This window comes from Pangasianodon hypophthalmus, chromosome 21 (genome assembly GCF_027358585.1).
Source record: "Pangasianodon hypophthalmus isolate fPanHyp1 chromosome 21, fPanHyp1.pri, whole genome shotgun sequence".
In the NCBI taxonomy this organism is placed as follows: Eukaryota; Metazoa; Chordata; class Actinopteri; order Siluriformes; family Pangasiidae; genus Pangasianodon; species Pangasianodon hypophthalmus.
This window is the reverse complement of record NC_069730.1, coordinates 4,119,034-4,141,058: the sequence shown is the minus strand read 5'-3', so window position 1 is coordinate 4,141,058 and position 22,025 is coordinate 4,119,034. Positions and strand designations below refer to the sequence as shown.

At 38.7% G+C, this 22,025-nt stretch overlaps 1 protein-coding gene and 1 long non-coding RNA gene across 12 annotated transcripts in view; one reads left to right on the top strand and one right to left on the bottom strand.

Moving 5' to 3' along the window:
- The window catches only part of LOC113543058 (muscleblind-like protein 1), a 115,779-nt gene that overhangs the window by 17,540 nt on the left and 76,214 nt on the right, over positions 1 to 22,025 (top strand). For 10 of the 11 annotated variants that reach the window (XM_026941022.3, XM_026941021.3, XM_026941027.3 and 7 more), the window contains exon 2: positions 18,585 to 19,439. The exons of the other annotated variant lie outside the window; for it this stretch is intronic. In XM_026941022.3, the coding sequence (XP_026796823.1) occupies positions 19,266 to 19,439 (174 nt within the window). In that variant the 5' untranslated portion in view covers positions 18,585 to 19,265. The remainder of the gene's footprint in view (positions 1 to 18,584; positions 19,440 to 22,025) is intronic. 11 annotated transcript variants of the gene reach the window in all.
- On the bottom strand, positions 1,431 to 18,608 carry LOC128317146 (uncharacterized). Its single transcript, XR_008300678.1, has 3 exons — positions 18,469 to 18,608; positions 2,846 to 2,907; positions 1,431 to 1,822 (listed from the first exon to the last, which is right to left on the bottom strand). It is a non-coding gene; the product is annotated as an uncharacterized LOC128317146 (long non-coding RNA).

Sequence of the window (22,025 nt, the reverse complement as noted above, 5' to 3'; positions counted from 1 at the left end):
GTATAAATATGTATGTGTGTGTGTGTGTGTGTGTGTGTGTGTATGTGTGTATGTGTGTGTGGGAGGGGGGGTTGTTGTTGCAGGGAACTGCGCATATGCTCTGCTCGTAGCTCTGCAGCAGAAGGTTTGACTGATAATTTGTCAACTTCAGCATTCAACATCAGTGTTCGTTGCAGAGTGTTTAAACCCTGGAAAACTGTTTAGTGTCCGTATTAGCTCGTTCACGTTCTCTGTGTCCTTGGATGTGCGGTTATGATGACCCGACTCCTGATGTTTATACTGGAGCTGCCCTCAGGAAATGATTAAACTCCCCGAGTTCCTACTGCCGTCTGCACCAGTCTGGCTGAAATTTGTGTATGTGTGTGTGTGTGTATTTTTGTGTGAGTGGTGTGAGATCTGAGCCTCACACCATATAGCGATATAACCATATAACCATATATTGCACTCAGCGATAGCATGCAGGATGGAGATCACTTTGTAATAAAGAGGAATGTTTGGCTAACTTGAATGTTACTGGACATTGTTCAATGTGTTGTTCTAATGTGATGTTCAAGTTGGCGAAACATTCCTGGTTATTTTAAAGCTTTCAACGAGTACAAGGTATATTGAGAGCAGTGAGACTGAGTCATTTGTGTCATTGGTGACGTTTGTCCTGATCGGACAGACAGCGAGACGATATCAGGCGAGACGCGTCCAAGCGTGTCTCTGCATAGCCGGCGTCCCGGTTAGGATGGCAAGGACGTTATTGAAGTGTCCGAAGTCGAAGCTGATTTTATCCTTTTTATCAGAACCATGTGTGTGTACATGTGAAGCTAGATAAATCACCTTTTTCATCTTGTTGTCTCTGTTCTCGTGTCAGGATTGTGGAATTCAGGGACATCCATTCTGTCTCTTCAGCAAAGAGAGGAGTTCGCTCTGGAATGCAGATGAGTGTGTGTGTGTGTGTGTGTATATGTGTGTGTGTGTGTGAGGGGGAGCATTCATTAGAGTGTGAGGGTTAAACGACTGCTGTGCGGGTGGCACGTGGAGTCTGTAATTTGGAGAGATTATGGTGTCAGGGAGGCATTCCGAGGCACGCACACACACACACACACACACACACACACATACGCCAGTCAGCCCTGCCAAAAGTCCTGACAGATGACATCACCTGGCAGCTCAGAATTCGTATTTTATTTATTCCTATGCTTCATCATCTTTTTGTCTTTGTTTTTTTTTTATTTTGTTGTCTTGTAGTATTTTTTTCTTTCTGATAATTAATTACCACCACACCTAATCAGGCTCCTGCTTTCTAGAAGCCTCTCTCCACCGATCTATCATTAAGATAAAGTTCCTACATGCTAAAATGTCTCTATCGCACATGCCACACACGTCTCCCAACTGCCACCCCCCCCCACCCCACCCCCCAACCCCCACCCCCCCTTCCCCTATCCAGTAAAGCTAGCGTAGCACATTTCACATGAGCTGCATCATCAGTCCGCTTCTCCCCTGTGACACACTGGAGTCAGTGTGTGCTGCCTCGGCCCGTCCGTTTCAGTTATGAGTAGGGTCTTTGTCCGCATGTGGACACACACACGCATACACGCCATCGCCAGCAACACAGACAGCGCACAAAATGAAATCACACACTCCTCCTTACAGCTAAAAGAGGAGGTAGTCTTGCCTTTGTATAAAGAGACAGTTCCTGCTTTGTAAGCGCAGCTCCTGCAGTAGTCCCCGTTTACAGTGTGTGTGTGTGTGTGTGTGTGTGTCCCATCATGTGGGTGGGTCTTGTGACTTGTGATGCATGTGAAACAGTGCCATGTACTGCACCATAGGTGATCTAGAGAAAGAAAGAAAGAATGCAATAAAACACAGCACTCCTAAATACTCAAATCTGATTGGTCAGAAAGTGTTGATTAATTTCTACAACAGCAACGCTGACAGTAGTTCTGGCTGCAAGATGAATCGCAAGTTCTTACAGAGGGTCTTGCATGGTGGACGCTCCACAAAAACAGATTAAAAACATGAACTCGTTGGTCTGATGAAGTTTTCTCTGAGCAGCCATTTATTTAACATTTTTGGAAGGAGTCTCCAGTGTTAGTGTTTCGTAACAGTCAGAGATAAAGTTGGGAAAGTCTTCAGGATAGACTTGGTGCATGACAAGTTGTCTTCTTAAATTCAATAGAGTCAAAAGAGCGGCCGGTGAAGGTACGACTGTTTAGAGCTACTATACCGAAAGAGATAACAGGAACTAATTTTCAGGGCGTGTGCTTACAGGAAAATGAGCAACAACAAAGTGGCCTGATGTGAAACAGAGTTACGTTATCACCCCGAAGTTGATTAATTTCCTATAACAGCATGTCCTGAAGTCATTTATTCCTCTTATGCCACAGCAATTTGCCAACGTTTCAATTATTTTTTACAATTTGCTATTTACCAAAGAACAACCCATCATACATTTTATCCATTTATAGTTGCATTTAGGAATGTGGATTGTCCTGTAAGCACTTACGTTATGATAGCTATAATCGCTAAAAACAATTGTTCCCTCACTTTCTCTTGAAGTTAATTAGACAAGAAAAATATAGCTTGTTGTAGCTGAAAAACCATAAAACACAAAGTAGCAGAAAACGTACAGAAAAGTTACAGCTTTATCTTTGACTGTTACAAAGCACTGACACTGGAGACTCCTTCCATAAATTTTAAATAAAAACATCACCATATCAATGATGATACATTATTCTTCGTTAAATAACAACGCATTTTTAAAATCTATTTATTACTAGGCCACAATAAAAACAAGCAAAACACTTGCAAATTTGTAACGACTGGCATTGCTCATCCGGTATTAAAGTTCATTTACCTTGAAATCAGATGCAGTGGTACAGATTCTTCATGAGATCAGGTTCAAATGAGATATTCACCCTGTCAAAGAAAATCAATTTTAAATCAATAAAGACTTTCTAATAGTTTTCGAATCGCATCCCAATCACTAGAATTTACCGCCATGCTAAACTGGGGTCAGTTTTGCCTCATTATAATCCATGTTAAAGCAGATATTAATCCTTGCTAAAGCAGAAGGAACGGCTGATCTGTAGTCAGTGGTGTAATGTGTCCACGCTGAGGTCGAAGGGTGGATCAGGTCACTTACACACACTGCCACACTCAATTAGCCATTTTGCTGCCACTTCTAAATAAGCATTCTCACTTCCACTTCATTAGAGCAGACGGCCATCTCAGTGTGGGAGCTCGGCTCACACGGTGCAGTGGGCGTTCGGCACAAACACGCCCTCGCACACTCGCATGCACCCAGCCTACACACTGAGAGCTGAACACGCACAAATACACCAATTACAGGAGAGAAAATCAGCACAAACACCTACACACAATCCAAACACCCCAAACGAAGCATGCACAAATATTGCAAATAAATGGAAAAATAAATACAGTATGTCTTACATGTCTATTTTAAGTATGAACCAGTGAAGATGAGGATGACCTTTTACGCATCATACAAACAGAATGACTCTGACATTTTGACATTCCAGTTAAGCTAAATATGCTCAAATTTCATCAAGAAGCTATCCATATTTTCGCATTTTATTCACTTTTAAATGAGTCTGTCTTGAGGGATTTTAGCTCTGACTGAGTCAATTAAGGTAACATGGTCTTATGAGAAATATGAACAAACTGATTTCATACAAATAATGTAATAAGAAATGGTACACATGTTAATCCCAACTCTAAACCCTAATTGTAACCTTCATAACTTTTCCTACATGTCATGCGGATTGATAAGGGCAGATTTTTTTAGGACAATAGCTGGAAAGATTGACATCTTATTACAAATTCGAACAAGTATCTGTAATCATTCGATCCTGAGATCAAGTTGAGATTGTCTGTGTGCAGCTTCACATGTTCTCCCCATGTCCCTTGGGCTTTCCTTAGGGTTCTCTGGTTTCCTACTATCTCCCAAAACATGCTGGTAGGTGGTCTGACTGTGCTAAATCACCCCTAGCTGTGACCAAGCTTGACCAATAAGCTACCACTGTATTCTTCATCTTAACATGGCAAGTGGTTTACTTACAGATCTTTTTTTTTTTTTTTTTGTGGCCGTTTTTTTTGTTTGTTTTTGTTTTTTGTTAAAATTATAGCGTTATTATATACACAGTGATGTGCTTTATTGCAGTTTATGTTGTATTCACAGGTGCAGCCTGGTTGGTAAATCTCATTAGCATAGTTTTGCTTGAATTTCTGGCTTGACAGATTGAATCTGTGTCCAATTTGCAAACTTGTCTTGTACAACTAAAAGCGTGAATCAAAATGGCCTACAATGTTTCTCAGCTCATACATCCGAGGGATTTTTAAATTAAGAGTAAATACATCTTCATTTAGTATAATTCAACAAAGTTTGTCATAGGAACTTGTAAGAATGATATAGGGGTAACACTTTACACAAGGGTGGTGTTTAGAGTGCTACATAAGACTCATGACAGCTAGCGAACATGCATAACCATGTATGAAGGCTTATAGTATTACAATAAATGTCAGCTGTCATTAAGATTCTATCAATTTTGATGTCAAGAAATAACAGAAGTGACATAGATTTGTGTTGACATAACCTGTTATAAGGACTGTCATGACAACAGACTTTGTAGCTCGATGCACTTTGCGTATGTCAAAGTCACAACATGTTTATGATGTGACCACCTATGACATAGTCATGAAAGAGTTACGAATAGTAGATTTATCACCTTTTTATGTAAAGTTATGACAACTTCATGACATGGAATTGAGTCCAGCTATATTTTCTCAGCCCGTATATTAGTTTGGTTGTGGTTGTGAGTTTGGCTTGACATTAACATTAACATTATTTGAAGTGCACTGCACTACAAAGCCAGTTGTTATGATGCTGGAATATCAGTGTCATAAAGTTTCATAACACAAACTTAGTTGACATGTCAACTTGACATCAAATTTGACAAACCCAGTCATTATGGTGTCTGAAGCAGTTGTAATAAGCTGTTAGGTTTATGTCTGTTGGTCATGAATGGTTTATGCATGTCTTATGTATCCCTATGAACACTACCCTACAGTAAAGTGTTACCAGTAAAGGACACCTTGCGTTAAAAATATTGCTCTGCATCAATGCATTTACAGCCGAGATTGTAACCTTTCATATTTCATATACAATCACATACAGGCTGACCCCAGTGCTGTAGGTTGGCTAGCTTTTGCTGCGTCATGCTTCCTGTTGCCCTTCAAATGTTGCTTTGTGCTTTTGTCTTTATGTGTAAGACGAGACCAGATTCTAGCTTTGTGTCTAACGAGTAATCTGTCTAGCTCTACAGCTTCATTCACTTACAGATTAGATGTTACTTATGGATTACAAAGCACTTTAACTAATCAGCCTTCTCCATTTTACAATCCTTTGTAAGACCCAGTGTTCTGACACATGATACCTTTTGCGATAAATATAACAAAAAGGCCGCAGATCTGATCATCATCATCAACCTGGCTGTCTCAGCATATTTCTCACACTCAACATCCGCCAGATTCTGATGAATACAGTGAAAAAAGACACGAGACATAAGAATACTTTCACAGACAAGGATTATTGCCTTTCCAATAGAATACTTTGCCAGTGAAATGGAGATGTTCTATAAATTTGCTTCACCTTATAGCTTTTGTTCATTTAGTACCAAAAACTGAGTTGTACATCGAACCTCTGCACACGGCTACACGCAGTCTTGCTAATCATAGATTTTATGATTATATTCATATTCATTTTGCACACCTGATGCACTGCCTGTGCCATCTGGGCTCTCTCTGTGAGGCTTTCTTGATGGTAACGACCTTGCAGAGGGTTTTTGTGGCACCTGCAGAGCGAAACCCCATCCCATCCAGAAGGAATGAAGCCATTTTCTCCGTGTTCTTTCCACTTGGGAAAATCCATAGTAATATGCAAAACTATCAATATGATGTATTTTGGCTAAACCTGATCTCATGAGAAATGCATGGGGGTTTCAAAAAGTTGTCAGTGTGGTTGGATTTCATTCAATTTCATCTGAATAAGATCACAGGAAAAGGCATGAATGCTAACCCTGCCTGTGAGTCCATATACTCTGTGACCTGTAAGTGCAAAACACATTAAAAACCGAAGCCAGAACCCTGACAGGATTTCAACTTTTATCTCATTCTTGCTGCTAATCCAGGCTAACTAGCCAAAATGAGCTAAGCTGACAGGATTTCTGAGGTATTTCAATTTGCATATATCTCAAATGGTCATAAAGCTCTCCAATAATGCTAGTTATCTAATTAACATGAGCTAATGACAGGATTTATAAGAGGTTTTAATGTCATATTTCTTAGTCATATCATATTTCATGCTAAAGCTAGCTAGCTAGATCACTGACAGCTTTTCTAAAAGGATTTTGAGTCATATTCATGAATGTTTATAGTCACTGCTAACAATAGCTATCTAGTTAAGAAGAATGAAATTGGTGGTATTTCTGAAAGGATTTGAAGTCATATATTCATTAACTGTATATTTCTTTCTGTAAATGCAAGCTGCTTAGCTATCATGAGCTAATCTGGCATGATTTCTGAGAGGATTTTAAGTCATATTCATTAATTGAAACATATTTCTTTCTGTTAGCACAAGCTAGTTAGCTAACTTGAGCTAATCTGACATGATTGCTGAGAGGATTTAAAGTCATATTTATTAATTCTATCATACTTCTTGCTAATGCTTGGCAGTATTTCTAAGAGGATTTTAAGTCATTTTCATGAATGTTCATAATCTTCATTGCTAATGCTAGCAAGCTTGCTAACATAATAACCTGATAGAATTTTAAAATATATTAGACATGGTCATAATGCTCACTTAAGTATGCTAGTTATCTAGCTAACATGAGCTAACCTGACAGGATTTCTAAAAAGATTTAAAGTCATATTCATAAATGTTTACAGTGATTGCTAACAATAGCTTTCTGGCTAAGATGAGCTAACTTGACAGGCTTTCTGAGAGGATTTGAAGTCATATTCATGATTTATATATATATATATATATATATATATATATATATATATATATATATATATATATATATATATCTTCCTAATACTAGCGAACTAGCTAAAATGAGCTAACCTGACAGGATTTCTGAGAGGATATTAACTCATCGAAGTCCCAGCTTTTTTTATTGGAGCCTGTTATTCAGTGACTACAATGAATTATTCTAATTGAAACAAGTTTTATACAAGAATGAAGAATGTAAATATAATCTTCACTACTAATGCTAGCTAGTTAATGTGCTAACAACAGCATATAGGCTTTGTGAAAACTACTTTTGAGTGTGATTGTAAAACTTTTGAACGATGGCAGTCTCCTCATGTGCAGTCTGCTCATATGGACAGATTATTGGGACATTGTGTACCTTCAGTTGGAAGAGACAGTATGATTTATGAATAACAAATACATTCCAGGACTTTCTGAACACAGAGTAACTCAGGGAATGATGCAAGAGTTTAGCTTTACTAAAGTAAATTCTCAGACTTATAAAAGACTACTAGGATCAAAGAAAAGGAAGTTGCCATGATGTATTAGTAAGCCATTATTACTGTTTATTATAGTTGTTATAACACACCTGTTATATCTTGCACTGCGCATGATTCATACAAAATATGATTCACAAATTGAGTTGTGATGGAAGGTGAAAAGGACAAGGAGAGGAAATTGAAGTTGCTCCATACTCCCATCTTCACTCTTCCATCTTCTCTTGTTTTGTATCTGCTTTCTTTGTTCCGATCTGCCTCCTTCTACTCCACAATCTGATTCAGCTGATCTGATGGTCTCTGCCTCATTCTGTCTTTCCTTTGTTACTCTTCAATTCTCCTCCACATCCTACCTCTCTCCTCCCTTTTTTCTGTTGCAGCAGTAAGTGGTGCTTTGTAATCCGAGGCCACGAGAGCGTGTGCTTTCTCCTGCTGCAATCTCTGACCTCTGACTCGTTTGCACTCACTGACTCATCACTGCAGGACATTCGATCCTGCCTGGCAAGGCAGCTGGCATCATTTAATGCCCATCACTGATCCAGAAATAGTTTAGCTCACACAACATGGTCTCATGATGGTAAGTTAGTAAGAATTCTAATTTAAATCTATACAAATAATTAAGGTTAGTAATGAGGCACAGGGTTATTGGTAGTAGCTTTTCTTACAAATTTAAAAGGAGTTTTTGGCTCGTTGTTCTGGACGAGCCTGTGAAGTTTCAATGTAAGGCCCTACAACAGAGTGGTTCTCTATCAGAGAAGGTTCTAAGTTAAACTCCTTTAAGAAGTTAAGGAACGCTTATATGGGCATGCTGTTATATGAAAATAATTCATGACGGGGAGTTGTCATACTGCAAAGTTGATTGTTTTCCAGTAACAGCATTTTATTATTTTATTAAGCCACCAATTACATTTTTTATTTATTAATGACTGACACATTGTACTTTTATACATTTAAAGTTACATTCAATGTTGTGGAATGTCCGCAAAACAAGTTAGTTCCTGTTATCACTTAGGTTATAACAGCTATAAATAGTCATTCCTTCACCAGACTCTCTTTTTTCCCATCTCTCTTGTTAGTCAGGAAAACAAAGTTGCAGCTTTACTTTTGATTGCTACAAAGCACTGACACTGGAGACTCCTTCCATAACTTTTCCTTACAGCAAAGTAGAGTGTCTGCCATACAATTCCATGTTAGTCCCTGTGTTAGTTGTTACTCTAGAATGATAACATACTATAACAAGCACATTATTATACACCTTGCAACTGGAAATACTGTCCGAGCTGCTGTTATAGAACATTAATCAACACATCCTGACCAATCAGAATTCAGTATTTAACAGCACTGTGATATAAGAACCCTTCACTATCCAATGAACCTCATTTTGTATGCTATGGTCAAATGATTCGAACTTTACTACTTCACTGCTGTTCCACTTGGTAGCCTTGACTTCCCTGCCAATTACTGATGTTTTTTTAGCTCTTGTATACAGAAGAGATATAGACAATTAGCTTTCACTAGTGACTCATATGAAAAGGTCAAGTGGCTTTATGCAGTATGTCATAAGGAAGCACTGATTAGCCTTCACCCATTTGGACTGGCAATTTATGAACAATAGAGAAATGGAAATTTTCTAGGACTAAATTGGAAAGAAAAAGTGTTTTAAAAAGTAAAAAAAAAAAGTAAAATAAAATATGGCACGATATGACGTTCCTACTGCCAAGAGTCCATCCAAACCACCAGAAATCTGATCACAGAGCAGCGGGTGAGCTCATTTCTCTGAGAGGTTTCAGAAAACGCTTTATTTTTGATCCAGTAGATTTTACAATTCATCCAGATAATCTATGATTAAAGCATCTATGGGAAATATGCTTTTGTTTATATCCTGAAGGAATGATTAAGAACAAGCTCAAGTTCTCCAGCTTGTTCTGCTCAGCATGAAATGAGTCCTCCCAGTTCCTTAGCTTTCCAAAAAAACTCAGTGGTAATAAAACATAAAACCATAGATCATCCATGAGAGGAGAGGTGGATGGTAGTGGGGTAAAATGCAACCGTACAGTAGTTGAGGTTTTCTTCTGATAATTATTTGGACCAGATTGTTTCTTTTTTGATTAGTTGCAGTTGGGTTTGTTTGCATTCCAAAGGTCAGTCGTTGTGGCTGGAACAGCAGTTGGCTTCTGCTTGCCTAAGAGTCATTTGAGGTGAAAAGATGGCGGCAGGCAGAGCGGTGCCGTCTCCTCCCTCGCTCTCTCTTTCACTTTCTCTCCCTCCCTTTTTAGCATTCTTCTTTTTTATGTCTGCGATCCTTTTGAATTTACTTTCTTGTTAACCTCCTCTAAACCTTGCACTGCTCCTTCATCTTTCTCCTTTTCTATTGCTTTTTCCCCCCACCGTCTTTCTTTCTCACAGTCTCTCTGGTTAGGTGCCGATGTGTTACACTTGGTGTAAAGTGGCAGGCGGAGGTGTGGGTGCTACATAAATGCATTTATTTGCCTTTTTCTTTGTGTGTGTGTTGGATTTAAAGAGAATGTGGAGAGAACAAGTAGTAGAAGGGGGCAGATGGAGTCATGTTGCCACAACTGCCACACTTCAGCCTGTTTACTCACACATAGCGTGGTATTCTGGGAAAAGGCTGACATCAGATTCAGATTGCGACAGTAGAACATAAACTCTATTGTTGCCCAATTTGATGTTTGAAGTTTACGAGCTATGGTTTAAAAAAAAAAACACCAAGAAGCATAGTTCAAATGCAGTCTTAAGTAATAACTTAAAATGTACACCTAACCCCTAAATCTGCCCTGATTTAACATGAGGTGAGAGGCAGGCCGCAAGTCCATAAACTCGGTATGTGTTTTATTGGTGCAAATTCAAGAATCATAATCCAAGTCAAAACACCAGCATGCAAAGTTAAACAAGGATAATCAATAATCAGAAACAAACATAGAAAGAAACACAGCAAGGGTTTAAGTAGACAAACTGAACAGAACTATACACACAACAGGTGAACACAATCAGGCAACAAACCAATGACATGACAGGGGTAGAGACAGGACTAGAACAGAAATCAAAACAAACATGAGCACATGGTGTTCTTCACCATGGGAACAATGAGGCAAAGGAGGAAACCGTGACATGTAAACTGTTATAGAAAATAAATCAATCAGCCAATCTTCTGACCAATCAGATTCAAGAATTCAGCAGTGCTGTGGAATAATTTTAAACAAACTCCTATCAACATATGGTTTAGGACTGACTTTACACGCTGAATTAAGATCAAACTTGCATTTGATTTGTGCAACTGGCAACAGAAATTCAACAAGCTAAAACAACTCGGAGGTTCCCTTGAAGGCTCCGAGTTAAACAAATGAACAGAATGAAATCAGATGTCACTTGTCTGATAAACTTCGCTGCGTTTACTACAGTTTAAAAAGGTTCATTTTCTCCATCCTTCCTAAAGAATGTGACTTGGCCGAGGTGAAACGGCCCATGTGATTTGCACATTATCAATTGTAGGCCTTCAAAAAATGAAACCAGATGCCTGCTAACTGTGTGTGTGTGTGTGTGTGTGTTTTACGTGTCTCATGACTGGTGTTCAGAACACCCTGAAGTAAACAGTGTTTTGTGTGTGTGTGTGTGTTTGTGTGAAAGAGCCTCATGCTGCCTCGCATGCAATAAGAGCGTCGTTGGTGGCTTTGCTATACAGACAACAACACCTAGGAAGCATAATGAATGCTAATGAATGTTTATTTTTTTTTAAATTTTGAAAGAAACTGAAAGAACATTTTAAGGCATTCAGTGATCTATGACTCACTGTGCTTTGAATGTGTATTTAACACCAGTTATATCTCGCCTATTGGTTCCATCAAACACAATATAAAATCAAAACTGCTCTTAAGTGGAAAATTGCATAAATTTGTGGATCCTGATTTGAGTGTCCCACATTAAAAAGCGTACAAATTGCATGTTAAACACCTGCAGATGTGTTTAACAAGTTGCTATTGAAATTAAGTGCTAGAGTGAGTGAATGTGTGGTACTGTTTTCATGTCATCTGCCTTTATTAGTCATTCCCATGCACAGAGTCAGACGGGGTGTTATAATATCTCTACGCCTTTGGCCATATGGAATGATCTCATTCATAATTCATTTGCATTCAGACTCTTATTGATGACCCGTTAACTTCAGACATTTTATTAATGTGCCTTTTTTTCAGTGCCTCTTATTAATGTTCCTTGTCAACACACTATAATTTTGTTGCTTCTCAGCTGGGGTTTCTGAAATATCCGCTCTGAATCTTAATCAGTTTCAGCATTGTCCAGTCGTTGATTAAGTTTCGTCATCATCATCATCATTCAACTGTCAATTTGATCTAATTAGAGAACTAGCACACACCCGTGACTCATATTCTAGTATGTTAATTTCAGGCAATATTCTGGATTTCTGTCATTTTCTCCATTAAATCCATTTCTTATTTGTTCTTACGTTCTTATGTACAGACTCGGACACCATCTTCCATCTTTAAGTACAGCTTAACCTTGATCTCATAAAAAAACCTGTTTGATTGCAAACAGAAACCCCACCCCTTTAGAAGCGGGAGACAAGTTTGTTTCAGTTTCAATACTAAAGAACCAAGAATCGAGGGTTAAAAAAACCTGAAACTATTCTTGATATTACACAAATATCAATTATGCATTGATCGGCATGAACAGGTTCAAACTCACTGTGAAACACTCAATGACTCATATCTTTTAGCTACTTTATTTCATTTTCTACCTTTGGTGTGTTAAAACCCGATATAAAATCTTGTGATGTAACCCCAATATATCATGTTGAAATTCAGGTTTTGGGCTGTAAACACACTCAAACTCAATAAACTAAGGAATGCCATTTGAGGCCAATATTAAATACATAACTACGTATGGCAAAATTATTAATAAATGCTCCTCAAGACATTGCTCACTTTTTATGGATAAAGTATGAATTAACTTAAAGTGAGCTGTAAGTGTAGGAGGTGAGTGCTAGGTTGGGTTATCCTTCAAACACTGGGCACTTTTTCTTTAGCATCAAATTAACAAAAAAATTTGGTGTTATTTAATTATTTTGAAATTACGCAAAATTAGCTTAGACATTATGATTTCATGACCTTGATTTAGTATATTGGCTAACCATTTTACACTAAAAATTGTAAATATATTGATGTAACGGTTAGATTTAAGTTGTCGAGAGACTTTATGATTACAGCAGCAATTCTTAAAAGGTACAAGTTTAAATTATCCATTTGGCATTATCCACTGAAGCAAAGGTGAGACTTCTAGCTTTCATTGACAGTTAGCTAAATTAGCTAAGTTGCACTAGCGCTTGTGGTTAGCAATTTTGTATCGTAAACATAAATCTATTCTTTACATTCTTCCTGTTTTTCCTAACTTTTACTTTAACTCCACCCTGACCAAGCCCCATTATTGTTTCTCCATATTTGCCTTAACATCTGCGTTTACATGTAGCTTAGTCCGTTAAAAAAATCTGTATCTATGCATCCTGTACATAACGAGAAAATAAATAGAAGTGAATCCAAATGAATTTTGTATCCAGTCGAACATTAATAAGCTGTTTAATAATTTGTTTAAAAAAAAGAATAATATAAACTGTATAAAACTTCGAAATTACTTCAACAGTCTGAATCTTCATAGTCGTGTACATCCTGTGAGTGTGCTGTCCTTTGAAGAAAGAAATTTCTTAAAAAGTAACACACTTGGAGTGTTACATTTCAAACGCATATTCTTTGTATCGTTATCGCAGGACGTTCTTCTCAGATTCTAATAACATTCTGTGCTAATGTTCGCAACTTGTTCCACTCTGACGGGATTAGTGTAACGCTGACACAAAATGTAGTTTGCATTAATATCCATCCATCTCTCATTCCACATTGATAAAGAAGTTAGCAGAGACTCAATTCATAGGAAAACCTACTTGCTTTAAAAGCAAACCTGTAGAAACATCATATATGACTCAGTGCTGTTGAATTCTCAAATCTGATTGGTCAAAAAGGTTTTGATTAGTACTTTGACAGTTGTTAGCGTTAATGCATTTGTTCTAATACGTTATTCGATGTGCCACACAAACGGACTAAAAACGTTTATAGGGTGATGTTTTCTGTGCAGAGATGTTTGCGTTTATTTAGAAGGAGTCTCCAGTGTCAGCATTTTGTAACATTCTTTATAAAAGTGTTCAGGATGGAAGGCTTAAAGAAGGTAATAGTTGTTAATTGCTGTGGTATAAGAAGAATAAAACACTTTATAACACAGGATGTGCTGTTATTGGAAAATAATCAACTTCAGGGTGGTAACAGTTACTCGCTTAACGTCAGCCTGCATCACACCACGCCGTCACTGATTAATTTTCTTTAACAGCAAGCCAGTTAAAGGTGTGTTATTCCTTACGTAACACTCAGGTCGGTATGCAAATCAGGAGCTCGTGTCATAACCGATCTCTCCAGTCTTGTAAACATCACTGCTGTGTGAATGCGCCGCTCCGTTCAGTTAAACCAGGCAAATGACAGAGTTACGGTGTGTCGAGTTTAATGGTGTGGAAAAATCCTGACGAGAAAATCTCACACCTGCGGCAAAAGTCAATGTGCTATTGAGTTAAGCGATACACACCTCAGGTCATAACATCAGTTTGCTGGCAGATGACATAATTATTACCTCCATGTAGTTATAATGATGGCATTACTGACTGCTGAGGTCTCTAAATGTATGAGTATACACACACTAATGTAAAGCTTTTTCACCTACAGGTCACACACACACCCACACACACACTCTTATTTCTATGTAATTAAAACCACATTTTATTTATTATCATATGTGTGTAATGACAAGATAATATGACGTTGTGTGTTTTTTCTTGATGAAACGTGCATTGATTCTGTTATTAACGCAAATGATAGTGTGTGTGTGTGTGTCTATGTGTGAGTGTGCGTGAAGTTGTGTGTGTGTTGGAGGTGGCCTGTGGGTTTGTGTTAGATGGGCGTTTCAGTGCCTCCCAGCATATTTGCAATTGAGCCAGTGTATGTGTGTGTGTATGTGTGTGTGTGTGTGTGCGGTGTGTGTTAGGAATTTAACTAAAAAAAAAATAATTAACTCTCACACCAGTTTTAACAGAGAGCATAGACAAGTGTGTGCATGTGTGTGTGTGTGTGTGTGTGTATTTTTGACTGTCTTTCTCTGTCTCTATTAGTTTTTTTTCTCTCACCGTGTCTCTGTGTGTCTCTATTTCTGTCTTTCTCTCCCTCGTTATGTCCTTCTGTCTCTCTGTATCTTTCTGTCGCTCTCACTGTGCCTTTCAGTCTCTGTTTTTCACTGTCTTTCTTTATCTCTCTGTCTCTATCTTGTCTCTCTGGCTTTCTCACTTTGTATATCTGTCTTGCTCTGTCTCTCTTTCTGTATTTCTGTATTTATCTCTCTCACTATGTCTTTCCATCTCTCGGGCTCTGTCTGTTTTTCTGTCTCTCTCCCTCACCCTCTCTTTCTCTCTCTCTCGCTCTCTCTGTCTGTCTCTCTGTGCCTCTACATCTATCTCTATCTGTCTTTCTGTCTCTCTCGCTCTTTTTCTCTCTGTCTTTGTCTCTCCCTCTGTCTGTCCCTCTGTTTTTCTCTCTCTCACTGTGTGTCTCTGTCTTTCTGTCTCTCCTTCTCAGGTGCATTTCTCTGTCACTCGGTCTTTCTGTCTCTCTCTCACTGTGTGATTCTGTCTCACTTTGTCTCTGTCTTTCTGGCTCTCTCTCTCTCTCTCTCTCTCCATTCTAATGGAAACCATGTGCCAGGAAGCAGATCTATATTTTTTGTAAATAAAATCAGACAGTCTGATAGATAGTTGTTATAGATATGGATATATATTATTATTTCTGTATGTGTTATAACCATATATACGCGAGAACCTTGTTCTGAGCGCCATACAGCACACTGTCCCATGCTCCCCCTCACCCAGGGTGCGTTAGATTTAAAATGTTCCAGAGGAAATGAGGAAGGGGAAAAGGAGGCAGTGCTGAGACAAATGGCCTGCTTCATATTTAATGTGCTGCTAATGGAATTAGCTGTGGGCATCACGAGGCCGACGCTGCGGGGACATGTTCGCCAGCACAGTGCTTCCTTCACAGGGCGGGGTGGGGCAGAAGGCTGGGGGGAACAGGGGTCACTACGCAGGGGAATATTCCAGCTGAGGGGACAGGCTGTGACATATTTACACTGTCCGTTAAAACAATGAAGTATTTTTACCTAACCTCATTTTACTCCCACTCTATCTAAATGGAGCACTGTGTTTCTATATGACTCTCTCTCTCACACACACACACACATACACACAAAACACATTTTCCATCTCATGGTAGCTCTGTTCCATTTTGGAAGTAGCTGCTTCTCGAGGCCACGCCCTTCAACGCTTCCTGTCTCGTTAGACAGAATTATAATTGAAAAGAAACAGTGTCATACTACGTCATACCTTTTAATGTGCAGCACTAATAGTTTGTTTATTTGTTTATTTGCCATCATTTACTAGTTTATGGTTCTGCTAACAATCGAACCTGTTCACTGAATAGCATGGCTAGCTAGTTAGCTAGTAAGAGAGTATCGCAATTCCATGTATCTCTATCTTTAATGTAGCTGCTATACCCCTGGAAACATTGAAAAAAACATGTCTGCTGGAAAAAGCAGTAGCTTTTCATTCACTGTGTAAGTAAGTATATCACTAACCTAAGTTTATTCAACTCCTGAACTTCTACAATTCCTCAACCTTAGCTACATCACTCGAGTTCATAACTGGTTTCAACCAGATGCCCTTGTGGAACTTTCTGGCAAGCTTTTTATCTAAAAGGACTGAGTATGATGGCTATCTAGCTATAACAATCTTTCAAAATGATTGTTATAGTTGACAACGATGGACAACTAATAACATTTGATAACATTTGATCCGATTTTCTTGCTAGATTTTGGGGGTGTTACATTCCAGAAAGATCAGAAACATTTGCTTTCAGAATCTACTACGAAGCTGGGACGCAGTGCTGCTGCTAAGCAACATTTCATTATAATTTGATAACTAGCCACATTATGATAACTAGCCAGTTATCCTCATAAGCTAGATAAACAAACTGTGATACTGTATTAACTGTTAATTTTAACCACACCAGAAACAACCGCTGGTAAATCGCATACACATTTCCGAGCACAAACACTGCAAGTTGTGTTAGCGACAAGATAAACAATTGACTTACATTTGTAAACATACTGTTTGGTTCATGCAACAGTTTGTGTGTCGAAACATAGACCTGCGGTCCAATGTAGAGAATTATGGGATTGCTTAAACCTCAGAGGGCAACTGCTTTTGAAATGAGACAGGCTTTATCTCTGTAGCGTTACTCAAAACCTGTGTGCAACTGCCTTCTGACTGGAAAACACTGTAAATCTCATTCTCTTTTTCATCTCTTCCACTCTCACTGTATCACTGTCTCCAATCCCCGTACTTTCTATATGCCGTAGTTTCTCAGGACCTGTTCATCTGAATCCTCTTAAACCCTATTTACATGAGGAGGTGGGGTAATCTACTTATTGTCGGTGTCTCTTTGGGATTTTCATCCCGTCCAAATCTGTCATTTTGGTCATTTTTACACCCGGCCCTGGAAAGATTATGCTGTTTTTTTTTTTTTTTGTTTGTTTTTTTTTTTGCTGTTTTTTTACCTGATATAAAATGACCTGTAGAAATAATCCTATGTAATGTACTGTATACCACTTGAATTGATGGTAGGTGACGGAAAAGATTTAAAGAAAAGATACTTTGTGCTAATACTGGTTGAGTTTAAAATGCAGAACAACAAAATATAGATGACATTTAAAGGACTTAAAGTTGTACCTCTGCTGGCTTTAGGTAAACTATAGAGTTCCCAGCACAGGGATAGTCTATGTAGACAGTATACAGTATTAAAAGTCAGAGGTCTTTCTTTCTTTCTTTTTTTCTTTCTTTCTTTCTTTCGTTCTTTCTCACTATGACCCCCTGAAATGCACTCTATCTTTCCCTTCCTGCTTCAATCTCTTGTTCTCTCTTTGCCAAACCATAAGACTCCTCCTTTTCCTTCACAGTGCATCACTTCATCTCACTTCCTCTCTCGCTAAGAACTCGAAATGTGAACTCTTTCTGTATCTCTTTTTCCTTTCCTTCACTTTCTTCATCTCCGTCTTTCATTTCTTCAGGTGTTTGAAGGTTATGTTTCCTTACATCTGGTCAGAAACACCGTCACAGCCCGTGGCTTTCTGATTTACTCTGTGCAGTATGTTTCACACTTTTCACATTTATGTTCTTGTAGTTTCATTCTTTTTTTTAAACTGTAGTCAATATTTAGCAGTGTCACAAAGAACGTAAGACATCTCAGACATGGCAGTAGTGAAGTCAACACCCTTTGTGCTGTATTTGTGGGAAAAAAAACAGTTTTTTTTAAAGAAAAGAGAAATTAAATGCAAAATTTTTTGATGTAGAATTCAAAACAGCATGTTTGCATGAGAGAGCAAAGTAATATGTATTTTCCAACAGCAAGCTCTTTTTGTATGGTTCGCTCAATGACGTCTAAAAAAACCCACAATTTGTTTAGGGTGCAAGCTTGACAAACACAGCATGAATGAGAAGAAATACTTTTATTCATTTTCTGATTATATGGGATGCAATCAGATCTGAGGTAATTACAATTTTATTTCCGTTTGGTCACATTTTCGTATACAATGAATTGAAATTAAAAATGATTCATCGTAGTGCGGATTTTTTTTTGAAAATGATGAAAATTCAAAACCCTTCATCAATGAGCAGACGCCTGTGAGAGTAACATTGGCACTCTGACCCATGCCTGCTCTCGCTCTGGCACTCTCGTTCTGCTTTTTAACAAATTCATCACTCACTGTAAGAGACCCGCTGCTCCATTTGATTTTTCCACTTCAGAGCCGTGGCTGTTGATTGAGGCCTGTGTGTATTAGTGTGATAGAGCTAAGCGTTAACTCTCTCCTCTCCCCCACAGGTTGCTACTGACAGACGTGCCTTTGACATCCGCTGCTGCTTGGACTGCTTGAAAGGGCAACGCCACCCCCCCGCCCCCTTTTTCCCGCTTCTGCCACCCGCCACCCGCTTCAGTGCCAAGTGACGTCCGCAGTCCTGGACGAGAACGGGCTCTGCTACGCACCTGGTCACCACAGCAACACCCTCCGCCCCCCTGCCGTGTGCCCCCATGTTGCTTCTCGAGTCTGTGTCATAAGGACGGATCCAGGCAGTGTGCGCGCGTGTGTGTGTGTGTATGTGTGTGTGTGTGTGTGAGTGAGTGAGTGTGGGCGAGAGGTGACTGCTACTGCCTCTTTCCACACCGCCGACTCTCTCCCCCTCTGCCCCCGCAACCACACGTAATCAATAATGAGTTTCACCATCCGTCTGGCCTGGCAGCGCAGCTGAGGAGAGACTGACTGACAGCGAGACAGAAAGAGTGAGCAAACGAGAGACGGAGGCCTCCACAGATAGAGGCTTCAAAAAACAAAAAGGTCACAACAATGGGCCTCTGAGTTTTGATTTCTGAGTGCCTACAAACGAAAAGCCAAAACACATCCAAATCTCGTCTCTCTTTCCGAGTGCACAAACCAAACCGGACAAAAAGCTCCCTCTCCATCAGCGCCATCATATCGTCTGGATTTTTTTTTGCTTTTAAGCCAAAATGGCGGTTAATGTGACGCCCATCCGGGACACGAAATGGCTGACGCTGGAAGTGTGTCGCGAGTTCCAGCGAGGCACATGTTCCCGACCCGACTCTGAATGTAAGTTCGCCCATCCGGCCAAAAGCTGCCAGGTGGAGAACGGGAGAGTCATCGCCTGCTTCGACTCCCTCAAAGTGAGTAGTGACTCCACAGCCAACTTCTTTTCTTCTTAACACATCTTTTAAGACACACCACTAAGGCCACGTTCACATTACAACTTCATTGCATCATCAGATTGTATCTGTCAATCTTGAAGGTTCACATTCATAGCTGAAAGAGACTCATGTCTGTATTTAATATGAACACATCTGGCCCCAAACACATCTGTGTGTCACATTGATACTAATTTTGCGTGATTTCCACGTCACAAACAACAAAAATAATCATATTTGTACAGGCAACAAATGAATGAATGAATTCTTTGGCATTGTAGTTAGGGGTGTAACAATCCAACACTTGGAGCATATCGTTGCAGATTCAGTGGCACCGTCAAATTAAGACACATTTCTTATGAATTTAAATTATATCGTATTATGTGGAAGCTTGAAGTTTACACTCTTAATTGTAATTATTATCTAATTGTAGTCATGATTTTTTGTAGCACTGCTTTGACATTTCTTGGAAAATTCTTTTGAAAAACTGCTCACTTTCTGTAGATTTCTTCTAGTTTTACTTCTATTAATTTCCCCAAATATCAAGTAAATTTCCTCATCCTTCCACTAAATGTAGGAATACAACGCAAAAAGAAATGCAAAAAGCACATTGAGAAAAGTGACATGAATTCCAATCTGGTCATTCTCACTATCATCTATGACCACATATGAAAGGTCTGATTGGAATGGATTGGATTACTGCATCCACACAATCCAGAGAAAAATGGATCTGTGTCATATTTAGCCAGAAAATCATATTTGTGTCACTTTAAACTGGTAATGTGAACGTAGCCTAACTGTCAGTATGAATATTTCACTACAACCACATGATTAGGAGGCTTGGTTGCATTGAAGTTTGTTGATGTTAATGAAGAAGATGCCATTTCCAATTAATATGATGGAGATAAATTTGACCTGATTGGTTCATGGTTGCCAAATGTTACCACAGCCACAACGTCATAGATTGTCTGGATAGAAATTGAGTTAGAGCACTGTTGGTCCATCCCGCTGGAGCTGTTGATCTTGTTTTCTTTTACTGTGTGGCGATTCTTAGTGCTCAGTCCTCAGAGATGTCATTTTTTTTCTCTCTAATAGCAACCTGTGATTGGGTTGGAGTATTGATTGTTTCAACCATAAGAAAGCACTCTCTGTGTCTAGAGAAGCAGTATTACAGAACTCTCTATGTATTATTCTTTACTTTTACTTTCAAGTTGAGCCTTTTAGGATACTGCAATGGAAGTGCATCATGAATCTTGCACCTTCTAGGAGGTAACCTTTTAGCACCAGTGAATTATTTAGTCGCAATATATGGATATGTTGATATTGCATAACCTATTGTTTGAGATGATGGGAATTGAGATGTTTTTGTTTGTTTTTGTAGGGTCCCTACGCCAATCATGCAAATTACACTTGAGTTAGCATGACACAGAAATGACTACCAGCTACCAACACGTATTAATATGCAAATGTACAAAATGCTTTTAGGATTAAGACTATAATCCTGTAACACTAAAACTATCATTTTGGATTAGGAAATCTGTCTAAAGGCAGGATGCAAGTGCAGGTGTTATTTATTTAGGAGAATCCATGAATGGCAGTATACATAACAGGTTCCAATACACTCATAACGTACTCGAAGTTCAAAACAGGCAAAGGGCAAAACCAGGAAGCACAAAGGAAACTGGACTTGGAAAATAAGGCTCGGACTTAAATAATGATACTAAATGCGTGGTAAGCCATCGCATTGAGACAATGAAACAGCAAGGTATAAACAGACAAACTAATTAAGGGATTAACATAGAACAGGTGCACACATTTAGGGAACAAACCAATGACAGGTCAGGGGTAGAGACAAAACAAAGAACGAAAACAAAGGCACGTGGCAAAACAAACAAAAAGCCCATGGAGGCCAACGAATAAATGCAAACAGAGAGGCAATTGAGAGGAGGAATTTGTGACAGAAGTATTGTATTGCATTTTTATATTTTTATGTTATGCTTTTAACAAGTACATGTTTAAGAAACAACATGCAGCATTACCTTACATTGAAATTTAATACCATTTTTCTTAAGCCTGACATAACCATGTCATAAATATATCATATACAGGGTAATTACCATTAATAATGGTTTTCTAGTCAGCAAATGTAATGGAAATGATTATTAATTAATTATTATTACATTAATTATGAGCTTATGAATTGAATTTATGTCTTCAAGGAGCTCACTCATACTAATAATAAAGCAACAAAAAATGTTTAGCAACAAAAAAAGCAGTCAAAGATTGTTTCAATAGGAACAACTCATTGTCATGTCTTAGAAGATGAGCAGTCAGCTTGTAATTACTGTAATTTTCAACATGACATTAGTACGCCATTCAGAATCAGAACTGTCCTTGAGGTTGTATTTAGACATTTGGTGCTCATGGGAACGTCTCCTTCTTTGCCCTAAATTGAGACGTGAACATCTGTGTGTCCTCTAGCTTCAGGGATGCTGGGAAATTTTCAATTATATACATGCAGATAGAAATTGGATTAAAAGGAAGCTAGCATAGTTACCTAAAATGGCC